This window comes from Aspergillus welwitschiae, assembly GCF_003344945.1.
Source record: "Aspergillus welwitschiae strain CBS 139.54b unplaced genomic scaffold BDQ94scaffold_41, whole genome shotgun sequence".
Lineage (NCBI taxonomy): Eukaryota > Fungi > Ascomycota > Eurotiomycetes > Eurotiales > Aspergillaceae > Aspergillus > Aspergillus welwitschiae.
In genome coordinates, this window is record NW_020798735.1 from 241,950 (window position 1) to 260,727 (window position 18,778).

General features: G+C 49.5%; 7 protein-coding genes across 7 annotated transcripts; 4 read left to right on the forward strand and 3 right to left on the reverse strand.

Moving 5' to 3' along the window:
• Positions 1-543: 543 nt before the first annotated feature.
• On the reverse strand, positions 544-1,638 carry BDQ94DRAFT_93814 (uncharacterized protein). Its single transcript, XM_026776887.1, has 2 exons — positions 906-1,638; positions 544-845 (listed from the first exon to the last, which is right to left on the reverse strand). Exons 1-2 carry the CDS (start codon positions 1,465-1,467, stop codon positions 592-594), a joined length of 816 nt encoding a protein of 271 aa, XP_026621942.1. The 5' UTR covers positions 1,468-1,638; the 3' UTR covers positions 544-591.
• A 3,141-nt stretch (positions 1,639-4,779) lies between these two features.
• Positions 4,780-5,706, forward strand: BDQ94DRAFT_151385 (uncharacterized protein). The gene has a single exon (XM_026767745.1). It carries the CDS (start codon positions 5,199-5,201, stop codon positions 5,571-5,573), a length of 375 nt encoding a protein of 124 aa, XP_026621943.1. The 5' UTR covers positions 4,780-5,198; the 3' UTR covers positions 5,574-5,706.
• A 1,591-nt stretch (positions 5,707-7,297) lies between these two features.
• BDQ94DRAFT_151387 (uncharacterized protein) lies at positions 7,298-8,634 on the reverse strand. Its single transcript, XM_026767746.1, has one exon. It carries the CDS (start codon positions 8,454-8,456, stop codon positions 7,599-7,601), a length of 858 nt encoding a protein of 285 aa, XP_026621944.1. The 5' UTR covers positions 8,457-8,634; the 3' UTR covers positions 7,298-7,598.
• Positions 8,635-9,324: 690 nt separating this feature from the next.
• On the reverse strand, positions 9,325-12,109 carry BDQ94DRAFT_162513 (aminotransferase class IV-domain-containing protein; the record flags this gene model as incomplete). Its single annotated transcript, XM_026769566.1, has 4 exons — positions 9,325-10,249; positions 10,337-10,476; positions 10,688-10,742; positions 11,319-12,109. The coding sequence occupies 4 exons, from the start codon at positions 12,107-12,109 to the stop codon at positions 9,325-9,327; spliced, it is 1,911 nt and encodes a 636-aa protein (XP_026621945.1).
• A 376-nt stretch (positions 12,110-12,485) lies between these two features.
• Positions 12,486-14,992, forward strand: tom70 (putative mitochondrial outer membrane translocase receptor (TOM70)). The gene is made up of 6 exons (XM_026776888.1): positions 12,486-12,574; positions 12,644-13,004; positions 13,076-13,158; positions 13,230-14,001; positions 14,054-14,527; positions 14,588-14,992. The coding sequence occupies exons 2-6, from the start codon at positions 12,692-12,694 to the stop codon at positions 14,833-14,835; spliced, it is 1,890 nt and encodes a 629-aa protein (XP_026621946.1). The 5' UTR covers positions 12,486-12,574; positions 12,644-12,691; the 3' UTR covers positions 14,836-14,992.
• Positions 14,937-15,484, forward strand: BDQ94DRAFT_93862 (uncharacterized protein). Its single transcript, XM_026776889.1, has one exon. It carries the CDS (start codon positions 15,149-15,151, stop codon positions 15,434-15,436), a length of 288 nt encoding a protein of 95 aa, XP_026621947.1. The 5' UTR covers positions 14,937-15,148; the 3' UTR covers positions 15,437-15,484.
• Positions 15,485-16,435: 951 nt separating this feature from the next.
• BDQ94DRAFT_162515 (FHA domain protein) lies at positions 16,436-18,733 on the forward strand (the record flags this gene model as incomplete). The annotated part of the gene is made up of 4 exons (XM_026769567.1): positions 16,436-16,451; positions 16,522-16,727; positions 16,804-16,936; positions 16,995-18,733. The coding sequence occupies 4 exons, from the start codon at positions 16,436-16,438 to the stop codon at positions 18,731-18,733; spliced, it is 2,094 nt and encodes a 697-aa protein (XP_026621948.1).
• Between the last annotated feature and the right edge of the window lie 45 nt (positions 18,734-18,778).

Genomic DNA, 18,778 nt, shown 5'->3' on the forward strand with positions numbered 1-18,778 from the left:
TGTACTTAGTTCGCAAATTTCCGGTATACCCCTTGTGACCTTGACGTGTCACTAGCAAACATGCAATGCTTGTCTGGTTCATGTCTTCTTTCCATGTAGGATGTAGATGGGTGACCCATTTATGTGCATCTGAATTGTGCCACCGGATTTGACGAAGGGAGAGAGGCCGGTCCGATCATGGAAGACACCAAGTAACGGAAGCCAGCCGAGTCATCATCCGTAACCGTAGGCCTTTCCCTCAGATGCCATTGCAGCGCCATATATCACAGCAGCTGACCTCTCAACGACTGACGGGATAGTTTGCGTCTGTCGCAGTATCATGTCACCAACTCTTCGGGTTGCTTTGGGTCTTCTTGTAGAAGTGCACCACAGAGCTGTTCATCATATAAGGTCGTGTAGGAATAAGTACCCTGTTGGTCGTCGAAGTCAACTCAGGCTAGGCACATCTCATGGCGAGATAGCTCGCCAATCGGGAGCTGTGTCTAAGTGCACCTAGCTGAGTCCGTGGGTGATCTCCAAGACTGTGATGGATATACACATTGCGTTGATTCATGTCGATTGTTCTCCCAAAAATATGGGGTCAACCGTAGGTCACGAGCCTTGGCTTGACGAAGAGCTTCCTGTAGATGGAGCCTGAGTACAAACGAGCTCTACTTGTATATCATCGACATATTTGGGAGGGTTGCCGTTGTAGGATGGAGCTCTGCTAATAATGGCGACTGCAACTTGAGCTGCTTGGTCATTAGCAGTCATATTATCAATGAACCATGTCTTCCAGGGTTCACTGCTGGATCCGGACGTTTGGAGGGTTGCAATTCGGGTGGTATCGGTTTCTTGAGCAAAAGCTGTATTTAGTCAGTAAGGACTGCAAACAGAAGGCAGAACAAACAGCGGAGCCAACATACAGATAGAAGGTATGGCAGCAACGTCGAACAGAGGCGGAGGGCAATTGGAGAGTACGGGCTGGTTGATGAGCATTTCACTCAACACCGTATCCAGTGGGTCATCATAGTAACTTCCACTCGTGGTGAGTCCATACAAGGCCTGCTTCAACAAGGTGATCAAGTCGTACGAGCATTGTGCGCCCCACACGCCATCGCAGCCATTGTTGGAACCTGACGGCGTTCCGGTAAGATTTCCCACCCGCAAAGCAATCTCAGAGGTGCGGTTGGAATTGATGACAGAGCTATTGAGAAGAGCACTGTATCCGAGCCAAAAGCTAACTTTAGTCATGGGCTCTTGGCCTTTTCCTCGAGAGTTGGCGTCGAATCCATAGTAGAGGTTGAGACTCTCCTCAAACAGAGGGGGGAAGTTGAAGGAGACGGCAGTCTGAGCCAGGGCATCGAGACAGCTACCGCTCCAAAATGAGCAGAACTGAGCGATTGCTGGCGATCCAATGACAAGTAATAGAACGAAGGCATTTAAATAAGATCGGAGGATTGCCCCCATTCCAATAGGGCCGGCCATTTGGTACCACGAACGGTCGGAAATCGTGCTGAGAAGAGAGACCGATCTGCTTCACAGACACTATAATGATGTAATGGGAGCCGTTGAGCGGACGAAGACCATGCTCATAACCGTCAATCGGTGTAAATCAAGGTCAACTAAGAGGCGGTGGGATAGGTGGTGGCTTAAGAAAAGGTCAAAGTCGGGAGGCGGTCGCCTGAATCATGCCAGAACTGGACTTGCTATAAACACATAAAAGGCGCGGAACACGACGGGTTCGCAAAGTCCAAAGGTGTCGGGTGATGTTCTCAAGGGTTCATAACAAAAGTTCAATTCGTCTGTTTGCCTGTGATGGACAGTAGATATGTGTAGATTTATTCGCGTCCGCAGCCGCGACGATCGGGAGCAGGAGTCGCGACAGACAGGGCGGCAGGCTGACAGCTTATCGGTCGAAGGAGAACTTCGTTCAGAATCGAAGGATGCTGAAGGTTATCAAGTCAAGGCTGGAAGAACAGACCGGGTCGTTGGGGGTTCCGGCGGTTGATAGACGAGCAAATTGCCCCCAGGCGCCAGGGTCTCTGTTTGAAGATGATGGGGAGAGGGGTGATGGTAGTGGTAGTGGTGGTGGGAGGTGATGAGCGACGGTCAATGATGGGTGCGGACGGAGCAACAGGGGCCGATGATCGGTTGCGGAGAAGGGAATCAAGAAGAGGTATTTAGCCAGAGATGAGAGACAGGAGGGAAGAGAAAGAGGGGGTAAGCATAAGGTAATCAGGGTGTGATACCCAGTGTGGTAGTAAAGTAGTGAGGGTGTGAGTTAGTAGTCATTAAGAATTGGAGGTTAAGTCAGAAGGAGTAGTAGTAAGTAGTAGTAGGATGATGCCCTGCTGCTCAATCCTGGACAGATTATTCTTTTCTTGCCAGGGCGAGTTGGACTGTCTTGCCCGTGAAACAAGGCGTGTGGATACGCATGGGGATTGGCCCAAGGTGCCTGGCTTTCGGTGACTCCCTGACTTCCCAGAATCCTCGAGGCATTCTTGGCGCTGCCCGGTCACCGACGCTAACTGGCAGTCCCCGCATACCTTGTGCCGAATGCAGTAATTCCGGAGGGTAATCCCGCCCAGGGTCGCAGCAGGGAGCCAGTCACAGGGCCCATTCACCACATATTTCGGGACTGGCGCCGCTCCTCGTCTCTCTTCAGGGGCCAATAGACTCGCTTATGTTCCAGCCACCATCGTAACTAGGAGGTTAGGTGGTATTTTTCTCTTCCCACATCCGGTGACAGCCAGAAAACGCCGTCTTTACTTACTTACTTACTGCTCACAACTACTGTGTACTAACTCAAGTAACTAACAATCTAGCTGTGCGCCTGGTGAGATTTTCACCCTGACTCAGGGTCCAAGGTTGTCTCCTGGTAACTAGCTAACCAACTAGTTAGTAGTCTGTAGTGCTGACTAGAATATGAGCAGCGTCGAGGTGGTGGAGCTCAGAGACATGGCAACTAGTACTGCTCCCAGTACTGTGTCCGGTCGGTATCTCGTATCTCAGGTAATATTGTGGTAGTTCATACCAAGCCCCGTATTGGAACCAGTGTTTGAAGTTACTGATTATTTATTTATTTTTTTTTTTTTTTTTTTTTTTGTTATTTTTTTTTTTTTTTTTTTTTTTTTTTTTTTTTTTTCGGGAAACACCATGATCTTCCGGTTTCAGGGTCTGGTCACTCAATCCGATTCTGGGATTATTACTTATCTAATATCTACCTGACTAGAGTGGCCGGTAGCGGGTCCTTCAAATCACTACTAACTGGTGATAAATTGCACTTTCTTTTTTTGGTACAGTAACTATCACGCTTTGGGCTTTTTCCACCATCATCCGGACCCTCCGGTGACATGAGAATGCTTCAAGTCCTGCCTTTCGAATCATTCGGAGCTCCTTCCGAACACATATGCTCGATGATTTGTCCATCTCCATTTCCCACTTTTCGAGGAGGCAGTCAAGGGTCAATACACTGGTCTTACTCTTACCAGTTACCACCCCAAAAATCAATCCCCCTATGAGCGCAACAGTAGAAGCGGATAAGGTCTGCTTGCAGGGGGACATTGGAGGACCGGCACATTTAATCTACACTTTACAGTGGACAACTTATGAATTATTGACACTTCGGTCAAATTGTCCACTAACCCAAATTGGGCCTGTCGCCCGTGATTGTAACTTTTCCGGGCTTGTTTTCATTGATCCCTCGTGTCCTGCGGTAAATGTCGAACAAGCTTTTTTTTCGTTTATCTGATATTATCTAGTTTATGGGAGACTCCTGAACTCTGCTGAGCTGTTGACTCGACTACACTAGCAGTTATGGAGGACTACCAGCATGCATTCAGGTCTCACGACTCTTTCGGCCTCGGACCCGCCTACTCAGTTCGTACAAAACGGTTTCCGAAACTAGCAGACTACGGAGTAGATGCTCTCACTTCTGATACCTAGAAACTCCCATCAAACCACTCACTCTTCATAACAAGCTGCGGCAGACCGGTCTACCCAAGTGCGGTGAATCTGCTGGATTCTGAGCAGACAGTAGTTACTATATGCCAACCGCACGTGGCAACGTATCGGCATGTTGACTTTTACTTCGTCCACTACTAGTGTAGTATTGCTTTTGTCAATCAATGCGCCCAGTCTCGGGGGTTTTCTGCTGCATAACGCGTTAAGATGAACACCTACTCGAACAAGGATGGCTCAGAATGGAGTGAAATCAATGATACAGCCCAAAGTTCAGGCCATGTCTGCAGGGTCTTGTTGTAACGAGACACGGACTCAACCACGGTTAAATGTCGGATGTCTGAGCACCCTTGACTTCGTTGTGCTTTAGGTCAAGCGCGATGGTTGCCGGAGGAGTCATTTTGTAGCACGCCGTTGGTAGGGGGAGGCCCAGATATCGCACCAATGGTATTGGGGGATGCGACATAGGTCAGTTAGTAGCACTATCGGAATAAATGAAGTGAGGTTATTAAGTGTCCATACAGCTAGCCAGCAAGCAAAGTAAGCCCGAGGCTAACTATAACCTATCATGGCTTTCCCAAATTCTAGGCATAATCATAAAATGCCAACACGCGGTAGATCTACCTTTTGATCTACAGGATAGTCGAGCGTGGCTGGTGATCCTGCCAAAGCTACTGTAGCGATGAGTGCGATGTTAGATGCCAACTACAAGAAGGCAGGCAAGTCAAATTACAAAATCTCAAGCAATATGCTACTAAAATGTCAATCGTTTACCCTACTAGATAGATGAGACGTTCTCTGGAACGGTCGACCGTTTCCATCGCAAAAGCTCAAGAGGGGTTTGTTGATTTGTCGGAGAACCGTTAGTTAGCCTGACCGATACGATTAGCGTGGTCCCTCGGAGAGATCCACCCTCCCTTCAGTAACAGCACTACTAGTGGTCCCTGATACACTCAACTCAACTCACAGGCACACCACACTAGTAAGAGCCATCTAGTACTAAACTAACAGTACTAAAGTAGCCAGTCCCAGCTTAGCGTCTTAGCCAGCAGTCCCTGCTTTTCTTTCCCTCCCCCCTGCTGCGATGGAGTTACTTATGGACCGACAAGAATCGTTCCATCCAATGGTTAACTAGACAGAAGTTGACAATTCCCAGGGTTGCACTTTTAGTGTTATTTTCGACCTAGGTAGCTAAAGAAACAAGCGCCACTAGTGGCCGCTATGAAGGTTTCGAGCAATGGGCACTGCTCTTTTCAATGGGACCTCCGAAATTATTTCGTTTGGGTTTGCTGCTTCTCTGCTCAAGACCCCCCACCTCTCTCCGTTTGCTCTCTCTTTTTCTTCATAACCCATCGCGTGCTGTTGTTGGATCGGCTATTGCCGTCGTTGCCACCGGTGGGTGGGATTTGGTTTTGGGTTCGCTTTCGCTTGCAGAAAAAGTCTCTGTTTGTATGCATGCATGCATGTGTGTAGGTATTGCACAAGTATTGTACGTAGCGATCGATCGCATACCATTCATTCATTCTTTCTTTCTTTCTTTGTCTCTTTTCTTCTTCAATCACTTGGTACACACTCACACGCCTGTAACATACAGGCGTGTGATATGTCCACTTCTCACTACTTCAGTATGAATTGGTCAGACACTGCTTATCTCGCTGCAAGTGGACAGGCAGTGAAATTAGAGCAGGGAACAAAAAAGACTACCAAGGTAAATCCGATTCCAAGCATTCCGGTCTCCCCATAAGAGCTTGAGATGGGTCTCTGTCTTGTACTAAGTAGAAAGAAAAGAAAAAGAAAATCCCCGGTGGCGGGTTTTGATTACTCCCATGTGGAAAATCAGTCAACAGTGGCACTTCGTTTTCCCTTTGCACTAGTAGGACTAACACAAACTTGGACTGAAATTGATCCCTGGTTTTTAGAGCCACCACCATCACCCCTTTGTACTTAGTCTGCCACACTAACTAACCAATCCGAGGGGCCCAAGCGGCCATTAAATCAAAGTAGATAGCAGTTCTCCGTCAATTCGTAGCATTGACCAATGTTTCGCACTTGCTGCTTCCCAGTTCTCTCTGGACTATGAGTCTTTCCAAAGAGAGAGGCGGGTGGGGAATTTGTTCAACCTTTTCCCCCCTTCCCTTCCCCTTCCCTTCCCTTTTTCCATGGACCGAAGGGATGGATGGATGGATGAGTAGGTTAGAGGGGGAAAAAAATGCAATGACATCAGCGATACCCATCCCTGATCATCCACGAACCCGCATTCCCAAAAAGAAAAAATTAAATTAAATTAAAAATAAAAATAACCAAACATCCGATCCTCTCTTTCAGGAATAGTCTGAATGCGTGAGTTCTACTACATACTTTGTAGGCAGTGACTCTGTTGGTTTACTACTCAGTTCACCATACCATGTGCAACCAACCACCTGATACATAGACAGTAGTAGTCCGTAGGGTACATAATAGCTGAATGAATACCTACTACTTATTTACCTACTACTTTGGTCAGGCGACTAGATATTTGTTCAACTTGTAAGTATGAATGAATCCTGTTTCAAATTATGAGGAAAGGATTTATTATACTTTCTGCATTACATCCATGCACATTGAGAGCTGAGTCCTACTACTTACTTACTTACCCCTCCCCTCCCCTCCTCGTCCCATCCCATCTCCCAGGATCAATTAAATGAAGGGTGCTACATACAGTAGTAGTATGCCATGTAGCACTAGTTTTGCGACAACAATGCCTATGAGGTCATCAGCCGGAATGCCATAACTGAATCTCCCAACTAGGACTACTATCTGCCTGTCCTGACTCGCTTGGCGAAAGCATGTGGGATTTCGGGTATGCTTGCTTACTTGCTGCCTAGTCGCGAACCCCCTAATTACCCATATTAATGAGTGATTTTAATTTTATTTTGATTTCTTATTATGATGAAGAAACTGTTCCCTTTCAATCCATTCCTGGCATAGATGATTAGTAGATCCGCTCTTGGCTGTCTAGGAAAGGAAAACCTCCTGTTCTTCACATTTCCTTTCGCTTCCGGTTTCTTCGAACTCGCCTCGGGGTTCTCGGATGTGGGTGGGCAGCTAACTAGAGAGTCTTTCCGGAACAACTCCTCCCCCCCCACACATATCATCGTGATATGGTAATCTGTGTTGGTACGGTAGTTTAGTACTACTAGGCTGCCTACCGCTGTCATGTTGAGAAATATTCAGAAACCAATTAAACCCTAGTTAGTTGGTTTCTTCGGATGGAGGTTTCCCGCGGATTCGAGCCTTGCCTTTTGTCGGGCTGTCTTCAAGATGTGAGTAGTTATGTATGTCTGTGACACCGAGGAACATATACAGAGTAGAAAGTCAAGAAAGACTAGAGATGGGGTGTCCATACCCCAGTTTCATATTCGCTGTGGCGTCATAGCCAGTTAGCGGATACTAAATACTACTATAGTACTATAACTTCATTTGGTCGTAGTTATCCCTTCGTATCCTGATAAGCACATACGAACGGTAACAACTGCAATAATACGGGTTCCATCGGAAAAGACCCTCTGATACGAGGTCGCGTGCTCTGGTGATGTCTCTTACAACCCTTGGGACTCTCTGCCCTGGTCTGGGCTTCTCCTGCCTGATCTATACGAAATAGATCGCACAGTATACCCTCATCGATGGGGCACAGTCGAGGTGTGCCTCGATCTCTCCAGAGCTTCGGCGCGGCCTCTGATTATTAAAGCATCTTCCTCGATCGATTTAGTTAATCGGCGAATCTTCTCCATTTCGCGAGCCCGATTTTTAGTCGCGATAGCTACCAATTTGCGCGCCGTTTCAACCTCAGCCGCCTCCATGTCTGTCAGTCCACGCGTATGCCGCGACTGATGATTATTTTTGAGGTTCTTCTTAATGTTGGTGATCTTTGTAACAGCTTTGACAAGGGGTAACATGAATGTCATGTGCGACGTGAGCCAGGAAGCATTTTCAGGTGTAGCGCCTTGATGGCCAAAGACCACATCCATGGCCGCCGCCCGTTGCGTAAACCTCTTGAGACTCTGAGCTCCCTGGGGCACCGGCGCCACGTTCTGTTCCCAGTCGAAGTATGGGAGTTTCATACCATTGCGATCCTCTTCGCCGCAGGAACGGTCACCATCTGTTGACTCGGCGTCTTGTATCATCTTCATCTCCTTCCAGGTCTCATACATCCACAGCTCTTCCGGTGTCAGCTGGCTCATGGCCACGCTCTCCGGGTCGCTTTTCGATGGGTATGTTGCCAATTTCAGTCCCGTGAATAGTGCGAGACTGTTGCCTTGCTCGACGGTTTTAGCTAGCTCTTTAAGCTTCGTACATGTCGCTTCAAGATCATCGGTCTCGGTAGGCACAGCCAGGAATTTGAAACCCTCGTTTACTTGTGTACTGTCCGCAGAAGGCGTACTCGGGTCGTGGTATTCACGCTTCACTCCATGGCGCTCTGGTGCTATCTGTGTATCAAGAACGCGTACCCCACGCGTTGGTAGTTGACGTTCCATCTTTCCGTATCGGATCTTGATCTATGTAGGGATATCTGAGTTTTGGATGCGGACGTTCTGAAGAGACAAGAACCGAGATGGGACAACACCTTATGAGCCAGCTGGCAGAAATCGTTTCATGTTAGTCCGTGAGAAAAAGTTCATGGGCTAGCGATTATTCCGTAGGGGTCACACCGACTGTCATCCAGCTGTTCGAGGAGTTTCTCGCGGAAAGCTTACCACGTTCTGGTTCAGGTAATGATCACGTGCATTTCCAGACCGTTCGTCTCTGATCCTCAGCCGTCGTCTCCCTCCTATTGATGGCTTGCACTCCCTGCTAGAGAGAGTCGAGAATATCTGGCAGAATACTTACGGTATTTTGTTGCCAAAAGATCTTTCAAACTGAGAGATATCTTCCCCGTGAAGGGGTGGTGAGCAGAAGTCAAGATGAGGTATCAGTGAGAGAAGCGTAAACCAAAGAGGGCTTTTCATATAAGAGCCACTATGGTAGTCATGGAACATGCGACTACAATAAATAGAAGCAAGTGAAAGAAGTAAATGTGAATTGCATCGATATTGTACAGAGGTGCAGCCAAATTCAGTAAGAGTATCCGACCGGCCGCCCTTTCCTAATATACACAATGTTCTGATCCGTGACGTTTCTCGTTGTATACATGGTGAGATCATATGCAGGTGTCAAAGTGGTCTGAAATTTCAGAGTGTGACCGTGAAAGGAAGGAAAAGAAAGGTTCAGAAGGGTAGGAGAGTGTCCGTCAAAAGCAAAAAAGAAAGGAGTACCCCCAAAAACGCCAGAGCTCCACGCTTGAATGTCGCATATATATTTCCCGTGTTGGTCGCCTTATTCTCCAGTTCGATGAGAAGCTCGAATTCAATTGTCGTCATCTTGAATAGACGCATGCCCATGGCCGGATAGCCAAACTCGCTTCCAGGGACCACCCTCTGGTCCGAACGCTGCCTCTCGATCTTGACGCATCCCTTCAAGAACACCCACAATACCGCCATTACGCAAGCGCTCGAGAACCACATTCATGCCCTGCTTGCTCTTGAGCACGGCATCCCGGGTGCGGTTCAATCCAATCAGCTCAATTGTGCGTTGGATTCCCGCAGTGGACAGGGAGGTGAAAAGGCCTCTTTTTGGAGCTTCTTCTTCATAATCCCCGGTGTGGTCACTACTCGGCTCGGTCTTCCTTCTACCTAGCAATTTTCCTTGCCCGAATTTGGACCGGAAAGTGACTGTGGTGCGCACCGTAGTCTGTTCGCTTTTTTTGTCATCAAGCGAAAGCCCTTCCAGCGTGCCGAATGGACCTTCATGGGGCTGGCGTTGATAGAATTGTCTCTCGACCACGCTCAATATCCCGGTCCATTCCATGTTACGAGATTCCGTCTGCATCCAACCCTCTTTGGCGTCGACGACAGTCGTTTCGAGGATATAGCTCTGGCCGGAATTGTCTGAGCCGCCAATCCCCTTGGGAAGGAGTTTGAGGATTCCCGAGGGAACCTTGGATTTCTTGAGAAGGAGACGAGTGGTGTGGAGACGCTGGGTCGTCGGGTCGACGTAACGGTCAATGACATCGGTGGTCAACACATGGCGAGAATAAGGGTTGGGATAGCGAAGGAAGTAGGCCAGCGACACGGCCGGGAAGGAGTAGTCGTAGGTGAAGACATTCTCGAAGAATTTCATAATTGCGAATGATGCATACAGAGTGGATTGAAGGATTGAGATGAGAAAGTCACGCCGACTGGATGGGTGGAGGAAGAGGATGGAACTGGAGCAGAGGGTGGCGTTGGGGATGCTGCTTGGTTTAAAGTAAATGAACTGCAGTGCTCGCCTGCTCAATCGCCATTCTCAGTGGCCGGACGAATCTGCCCGAGCCTCCGACTGGGAAGAATTTCTGTCAGCTTCTGGCCGCTCGCCGCTAAGCCTGTTCGGTAATGCGGGGATGGGCCGGTGCATCATCTGATTGTCCCCCCACGGGCCAATCATCATGTAGTACTTAGTAGTACTCTTTTTCTTCAGCTGCTACTATAGACCAGGACTGCGTGGCAGACAGCAAAATCTATGCTGATCCTCGTATGATCATGTTCGAGGTATCACTTCCTGACGTCAAGATGGACAGCCTGTCTGGGATGGGTATTTTGCAAATACTACGGAACTATCAGCCAATCTTCCGTCAATTTATATATCCGAGCTGTAACTAAGCAAGTACACCAACTAACTATGCCGCAAGTACTACTACTACTACTACTACTGTCGGAGTATTACTTTTCAGTAGTAGAGTTTCAATACTATATCATATTAAGTACTTACCAGTACCAGTACTGCTAATACTATTAGTGCCGTTTTGCGACGAAACGGAGGAGCCATGACAGCCAAGCTTTTTGACTCTAGTACCAGTACTATCAACTACTACTAGTACTAGTAGTAACAGCAGAGTAGTACTTAGTACCCACTACTAGTCACACCTAACTATATACGAGGGGTAGTACTGTAGTACTAGTAGCATTGAAGAATCCACGCAGTACCGATTTCATCATAGGAGTACTAGCAGAATTATATAACCCTGCTCGTTTTGGATATGCTGCATCTCATAACAGCCTTTCGTCATAATCGGGTGCAGTACAGTCGGACTCTGACGTGGCCCTGCAATATAAATGGTAGGTGCGGAGTAGTACTATTTGGCGCTTCTATGCATAAGATATGTCAACCAAGGTGACACATGCCCGCAAGTCCATACTCCCAACATGAGCGATGGGGAAGGCCTGGTGTCTCATCGGGGTCCGGGATATCTGGATTCTCAACTCCACTCGAAAATCCTTCTTTTGGCGGGCTTAGAAAGACGTTAGGTGTGTGGCTCGTCGAACTCTCCTAGTACGATTTGACCGCGGATAAAACCTCGGACACTATTACTGAGCCAACACTCCTCGCCATCCACTAGGTCAGTAGCTGCAATTGCCTCCTCAGTGCAGAATCCTTGTGCTAAAGCATATTGCCTCGTGGTACCCGCATTGCCACCGCTGGAAAGCGGCGGTGTGATCCAAGCCGGCTTTCCCTCCCCATCCGTCGTATCTCGTCGCCTGAAGTATGGTGTTGTAATGCTTCCTTCCATGATCTCACCCGCCGGATTTACCAGAAGAACTTCCGCAGGCTCTACAAAAGATACTATTCCCGATCGAAGACGCGCAGCTGTGTAAAAGTCGCGAGTCGTAGTCTTGTGTGTGGTGAATGCAGAGGGGGATATACGTTCGGAATCAATGTATACGCGCCAGGCCGTAGACTGGAGGTCCGTTTCGAATGGAGTTAGAAAATTCAGCGGATTTATCGATGTCGTCGGGTTGACCTCAACCTCGCAAGTGCCCGTGCTATCGAGGAGTATTCGGAGGCGCCATGGCTTGGTAATATCCGGAATGAAGGTGTCCAGAAACTCGACGAACTGATTTGTGTCTTGTTTCAGGAAGGTGAGAGCATTTCCCCAGCTGAAACATGCCGCTGCATTTCGGAGGCGTTCTTGATGATAAGGGAGGAGATAATACGGTGTGGTCAATGGATCGGGTGAAGTTCTTGCCGCTGTCCGCTTGCCTATCGTTAAAAGTGCAGGATCGTAGCGTAAAGACGATATGATTTTGAAGTCCTGTGGCAGCAGATTCGAGGCCATTCTTTGCCGTCGCGGTAATTGCGACCGAGGGTAGGAGATGAGACACTTGTGAGTAGTAGTAGCTAGACAAAGCACCGAGCTGTTAGCAAGTACTGGCCGTGCTGTTGAACAACTCGGCACATTAGACGGTCGCACACTAGAAAAAGGGCGTTTGCGCAATTGGGAAGATCAATTTGTGCCAGCCTGAGCTTGGTGAGAGGGCCATGATCCAGCACAGGGAACGAGACATTGGCCCATCTGCCTTGGAATCACGGATGATGATGTTGTGGAGAAAGCAGGAGCTGACGGAGCCCATCCCCTTGCGGCGAGTGTGATTGGCCCAAAACAGCTCGGAAAGCCCGCTGCGTCGCCGGAACCTGAACATCGCAACGCATAACTTTTCAAGCCGCATCTCTCCTCGTTCTCTTCCAACCCCAAGACAAGTTGTCCGCCCTGCCGACAAGCACTTGCTCTGCACTCAGGACCGTCTGTGCTCCCCATCAATGTCCCCTCAGGCCCCTTCGCTGCCACGATGCTGACCGAGCTCGCTTGTAGATTTTATAGGAAAAGCGATAAGAAGACGGGTTCCTCTGTCGGGTCATCATGTCAAGCCAGTCGCCATTGCCCCAGCCTACGAAGAACGTCGTTCTTGACACGACTTCTCTTCCCCCATCTTCATCAGCATCAGTTTGGGACCGCATCTCGAAATGGGTGTCGGAAAATAAGGCCCTTGTTTACACCATTGCCGGTGTTGCTGTGGTCGTGACGAGCGCGGGTGTCGTCTACTACCTCTCCGACTCGAGTCGGACTACCCCGGCCCCTCCCACAGAGAAGAAGAAGAGTAAGAACCAGAGAAGAAAGGAGAAGAAGAAGGCAGAAGAGGAGAAGAAGGCCAAGGCTGCCTCCGTTCAAGAGGGTATGTCGATGAGAACCACACTCTGCCTCTCCCGTCGACAAGCATCCGGTTCGGGCTGACGATCTCCTTAGAGCCTGCGGCGAAGAAGCCGGAGGAAGCCTCTGAAGAACTTCCAGAAGTTGACGAGGAATCCGTTGCACAGCTGTCGGAAGAGGTGAGTCATTGGTCTTTTACAATGGAAACAGCCAGGCGCCGATACCGCAAATGCTAACACCCGTTTCAAAGACAAGGAAGGCTTACGCAGCCAAGCTCAAGGCTGCTGGAAACAAGGCGTATGGCTCCAAGGACTACAACAAAGCCATTGAGCTCTACGGAAAGGCCATTCTCTGCAAGCCCGACCCAGTCTTCTACTCGAACCGTGCCGCCTGCTACAACGTTCTGTCGGAGTGGGAGAAGGTTGTCGAAGATACCAGTGCCGCTCTCGCCATGGACAGCGAGTACGTCAAAGCCCTGAACCGGAGAGCTATTGCATACGAACACCTGGAGAAGTTCAGCGAGGCTCTTCTTGACTTTACTGCCAGCTGCATCATTGACGGCTTCTCCAACGAGATCAGCCGTGTTGCTCTGGAAAGACTCCTGAAGAAGGTTGCTGAGAGGAAAGGAAAGGCCATTATTGAGGCGAAGGGCAAGAAGCTCCCTAGCCCGACCTTCGTTTCGAACTATCTCCAGAGCTTCCGCCCCCAGGCACTGCCCGAAGGCCTCGATGAGTCTGTGGATCTGAGCGAAGAATCTGGCAAGGGCCAACTCCGCAAGGGTCTGCTTGCAATGGCCCTGAAGACTGGTGATGGCTATGAGGAGGCTGCTTCTGCTTTTGAGAAGGCCCTGGAGCTCGGAGACTTGGGTGAATACGAAGCCCTTGCTCTTAACCTGAGAGCCACTTTCACCTATCTCGAGGGTAACGCCCAGGCCGCATTGTTGGATCTCAACAAGAGTGTTGAGTTGCAGCCGTCGTTGGTTCAGAGCTACATCAAGCGTGCCAGCTTGCACCTCGAGCTCGGTATGTCAAACGCCGTTCTTTATGGTAGATGCTTTGCTGACAAGTCGAAAAGGAAACAAGGACGCCGCTGCCGACGACTTCGAGCTCGCCATCACCCACAACAAGGATGACCCCGACATCTACTACCACCGCGCCCAGCTTCACTTCATTCTCGGAGAGTTCGCCGAGGCTGCTAAGGATTACCAGAAATCCATCGATCTCGACCGTACTTTCATCTACTCCCACATCCAACTTGGTGTTACGCAGTATAAGATGGGCTCCGTTGCGTCCGCTATGGCTACTTTCAGAAGATCCGTGAAGAACTTTGAAGAAGTGCCCGATGTCTACAACTACTACGGTGAACTTCTTCTCGACCAGCAGAACTTCTCGGAGGCGATTGAGAAGTTCGACAAGGCCGTGGAGATGGAGAAACAGAGCAAGCCTATGGGTATCAACGTTCTGCCCCTGATCAACAAGGCTCTTGCCTTGTTCCAGTGGAAGCACGATTTCCAGGAGGCTGAGAACCTCTGCCAGAAAGCCCTGATCAGTAAGTCTTGCGGTCCTTCGCTATAAGTGGTGAGAGCTTGGAACACTAACCGGCTTGCAGTTGATCCTGAATGCGATATCGCCGTAGGAACGATGGCGCAGCTTCTGCTGCAGCAGGGCAAGGTCTCGCAGGCCCTCAAGTACTTTGAGCGTGCCGCTGAGCTTGCTCGTACCGAGGCGGAGATTATCAATGCCATCTCCTATGCTGAGGCCACCCGCACGCAGCTGGAGGTCCAGGAGAAGTACCCCCAGCTTGCTGCCCGTCTGCAAGGCATGGGTGCTGGCTTTGCCCCCCCTCCCTCTCTGTAAGATTGAGTCCTGATATATCTTCATTTACACCCGTCAAGACACCAAAAGACGTGTACGACCTAATCTCTTCTCCCTCATTCTCCTCTGTCTTGGAATTCCGGTGCTTGAAGCGTTGCAGGCTGTAGGTCATGCCTGGTCTGCTCAGGTAGGTGCATGGGCGCCTGAGCCATTCATCTCTCTGTGTATTTACTATAAGGACTTCTTCTTTTCGTTTTCTATGTCTCGTTTCATTTGACGTTTTTTTATTTTCATTTTGTGCTGATATACTGTTTTATCTCCTGCTGCGACTGTGTTTCCATTTTCTATTTGCGAGATGGTTTTTCTTTCACCTCGCTGTTTGTCTTCAAGTTCTCTCCATTGGTTCTGGGCGAGGCCACACTGGGCTCTTTTGTCAAGGACGAAATGCAGGCATGATGAGGGAGGTCTGCGGACCGGAAGATACACATATTCTTTCTATCCGGCATGTCGGTTTGAAGGAAGAAGGGCAAGAACGAGCGATGTATGTATGTACCATAGTATAGGGAAAGCCAAGTGTGGGATGAATAATTTCAAGTCAAGAAAGAGTAATGATGAGACGTGTCGAGTGATGGGGAGTAATTGATGAGAGTAGATAGTTCCCGCCAAGTCACTGGATCACCTTTTGAGTAACTGACTAGTTACTACTCCGTAGTAAGTAGTAACTCTAACAAGCCTTACTACTCCGTACTCCGTCCGACTAACTTAGTAGTGCTGGTCCACCTGACGGGTATTTCCCCCCCACCCGCCCGCCTATCAGCACTCGCTGTCTCGCCCGCATCGGCGTCATCCATCTTGTCCGAACATGTTATCGTTCGACTCATCTACTCCCTATCGGACACTCACTCTCCAACTTCTCTGTTGAGTGACACCCTTCCTACTTCTTTCTCCGTATTCCTTGTGAGTGAGACGAGACGCTGTCTCAGTTTTTCTTGAGGTGTGTTAAACTGCCCCATTCTCTTTTGTTTGTGAACCAAAACTGGTAGTAGGTACTGCCCCTTCATATCCCTTATCAAATACACTATGAATTTACACCCTCGGCCTGATCGCCGTCAAGTCTTCCTGCAGGCAACTATTTGGGAACCGTCTAGGCTGCCTCTGACATTCACTGCTGGAACTAACACTTTAGTATCGTCTAAAAGCCAGTGACTTTTCTTCTACGTTTCCCGGGTGCCTGACAGCGACCGCCCATTGACCTCAGGCTGATCCCATCGGGTCGGTTGAATGCTCCTGCCCCTCCTACCCAAAGCTTCCTCGGGTTCCCCCGTTGGCCGCCTCGTCAGCCTGCTGTAAACACCTCATCACTTTCCTGCTTTTCCCCTCTCGACTTTATCGTGGTTTTTCACCTACCTCCAAAGGCTACACTGAGATCTGTTTCCGCTCTCTGCCGTCTTGTCGGTTGACGTTGATGCTGAGTAGTAGGTAAGCGCCCAGGCAGCCTCTCAGGTCTCTGGCATCCAACCTTGACATTTGAGCGCCCGGGAGTTTAAGATATAAGACACTAATGCCTTGCTTCGATCCAGACTGCACGTCTTCACAACTGTCGCTCTATCTCTCTGCGCTGACGGCACAACCACTCATCACCATGCCTGCCACACAGGGTAAGTGCCTGCTCTGCACTAGCCTATACGCGCCGAAGCCAAATCGAACTAACACCTGTTCTTCGGGCAGCTATTGTGACTCTCCGCCCCTTGTCTATATCCGATGATTTGCCATATCGTTCCCTAGAGTTCACTTCTACCAATAACCAGGTCAACATTGGTCGGGCGTCTAAGCGTCAATCCAAGAATCTTATCCCCGCCAGAAACAATGGATTATTTGAGTCTAGGGTCATGTCACGAAATCATGCCAAGCTATGGGTGTGCTTCGACAAGCAGGTACGTGGTTCATGTGGCTATCATCTCAGTTACAAGTAGTTGGGCTTCAGGCCAAACGTCGCTGAACGTTGTTTAGCTCGTCTATATTCGTGATGGTGGGTCGATGCATGGTACCTGGATAAATGGGAAGAAAATCCCCACAGAGGAGGACTCGGTCATCAATCATGATGACGTGGTCACCTTTGGCTCCACAGTGTATCGTGGCTCTGGTGAGTCTTGCCCGACTACTGAGAAAGGTACAGATGTTTTATTGACGTGTCATATAAGATACCTTCCCTCCACTAAAAGTTCGTTGTGAATTCGAATGGCCTGACCCTTTGTATGCCACATGTGTTCCACCGACTTTGAGCAGTGTTGACACCATGGACAGCCAGAGACCTGCGCTTGCAACCAATACCTTTTGTGTTCCTGACGATGATGACAGTGATGCAAAAGAAGATTCCATTCCTATGGTGGTCGCATCCGGCAGTGCTTCCGAGATTGATAACTCTAGCCCAGATTCAGATTCAGACGACCAATCTGTCATGGAGATATCGTCGCCTTTGACGTCTCCTCTGAAGAGGGACGACGCAAGGAATTCCCACGTGGGTGCCTGCTCCGACACAGATCGAGTGGGTAAACATGATGGCCAGGAAGGACCCGAACTGAGCCCTATAGATCTTGAGCATGGACAGCACGAACAGCCTCTGGTAACCCCCCGAATGACCCCACCCTCCGTCATAGATCTCGTCGACGACCCGAGTAACACGGCTCATGATTTTGATGACTTCATTCAGGAGGCGGACAGTGCGTCTGCGATGAGTTCCTCTGACGACGAAGATTCCAGCTGGGGTGAAGATGACCGTGCTGGCTCGGATGACGATGACGATGACGAGGTGGATTCCCAGTCTTCGTTCAGATCGGAAGCAGAACAGTCCCATGAAGATGAGGAGTCTGTGAGATCGAGCAGCCTTCATGTCCTAGGTATTCGTGACTTGATAGCAACAGAGGCGAGCTTTACTGCGGAGGAAACACACACCCGCTTGCCATTGGGAAATAATACTTCTCAGCCCGATCGACTTGGGGAGGACATGGCCTGTGAAGCTGAGCCCTGTGAGCCGGAGTTGCTGGCCGTTAGGGATCCCACATCAGATCTGCGTTCTCAGAGCACTGGCCCTTCCAAAATAATGTCGACTGAAGCTCCACCACCGCCAATCTTATTGCAGCCGACTCTATCACCTTCTTACGGAAAGACAGTTGATCGTTCGGTACCGAGCTACCAGAATAGCCCCCCTATGATGCACATGGACTGGTGGAATCCACGAACCACTGCAAACACTTCGTACTCCCTCAATATTCCCCCAACTCCGCAAGTGCCTTATGCCGACGGACCTTTTGTCAACAACGAGTCGTTCCTGCTTGGTGAGACTGGTTCTGCTTGCAATCGTGGTGCTGATTCAGTCATTGCATCTATGGGTACCCCTGGGTTTATAAGTGAGGAAGCAGCTCCGAGCGACGGACAAGAAATCCAAGAAACACCCATGCCTGAGAAACAGCCAGATCCCACTCCAACACCATTGCCACAGATGCAAAGGTCCGAGACGGGATTGGATAGCATTCAGACAAACAAGTCACTGAAGAGGAAGGCGGAGGATGTTGATGGCCCGTCTGGGAGCTCCGAACCAGACGTTGCTACTGATCATCGAGACGGAGTTGACTCATCTATGACAAGCGATAGCCAATCGTCTGACCAAGAGACTGGCTATCCAGATGCTCAGCCACAGATGATAGCGGACCAACAGGAAATTCCATCCCAGTTATCAGACTTGGACAGTGCGAAAGAGCTGCTGTCAGTTGACGACCCTATCGATGATGCTAGGATGACCGCACCTCCCACGAAGCGAGCAAAGACTTCTAGTGCGGGGAGGTTTGCCAGCCATGCTGCAACAGCTGCTTTGGGTGTAGCCATCGGTGCTTTTGGTACTATCGCTGCGTTGGCGTCGCTTCCACCAGATTACTTTCAGTAAAGGACACAGGAGTTGTCCCGGAATTGGTCACTCGCTTTGGAAACC

Bases quoted from the DNA above. Each gene is read 5' to 3' on its own strand.
- BDQ94DRAFT_93814 (XM_026776887.1), bottom strand. From the start codon at position 1,467: ATGGCCGGCCCTATTGGAATGGGGGCAATCCTCCGATCTTATTTAAAT. The intron at 846-905 runs GTATGTTGGCTC...GACTAAATACAG, and splicing joins TGCTGCCATACCTTCTATCT to CTTTTGCTCAAGAAACCGAT.
- BDQ94DRAFT_151385 (XM_026767745.1), top strand. From the start codon at position 5,199: ATGGGACCTCCGAAATTATTTCGTTTGGGTTTGCTGCTTCTCTGCTCA.
- BDQ94DRAFT_151387 (XM_026767746.1), bottom strand. From the start codon at position 8,456: ATGGAACGTCAACTACCAACGCGTGGGGTACGCGTTCTTGATACACAG.
- tom70 (XM_026776888.1), top strand. From the start codon at position 12,692: ATGTCAAGCCAGTCGCCATTGCCCCAGCCTACGAAGAACGTCGTTCTT. The intron at 13,005-13,075 runs GTATGTCGATGA...CGATCTCCTTAG, and splicing joins GGCTGCCTCCGTTCAAGAGG to AGCCTGCGGCGAAGAAGCCG. The intron at 13,159-13,229 runs GTGAGTCATTGG...CCCGTTTCAAAG, and splicing joins TTGCACAGCTGTCGGAAGAG to ACAAGGAAGGCTTACGCAGC.
- BDQ94DRAFT_93862 (XM_026776889.1), top strand. From the start codon at position 15,149: ATGGTTTTTCTTTCACCTCGCTGTTTGTCTTCAAGTTCTCTCCATTGG.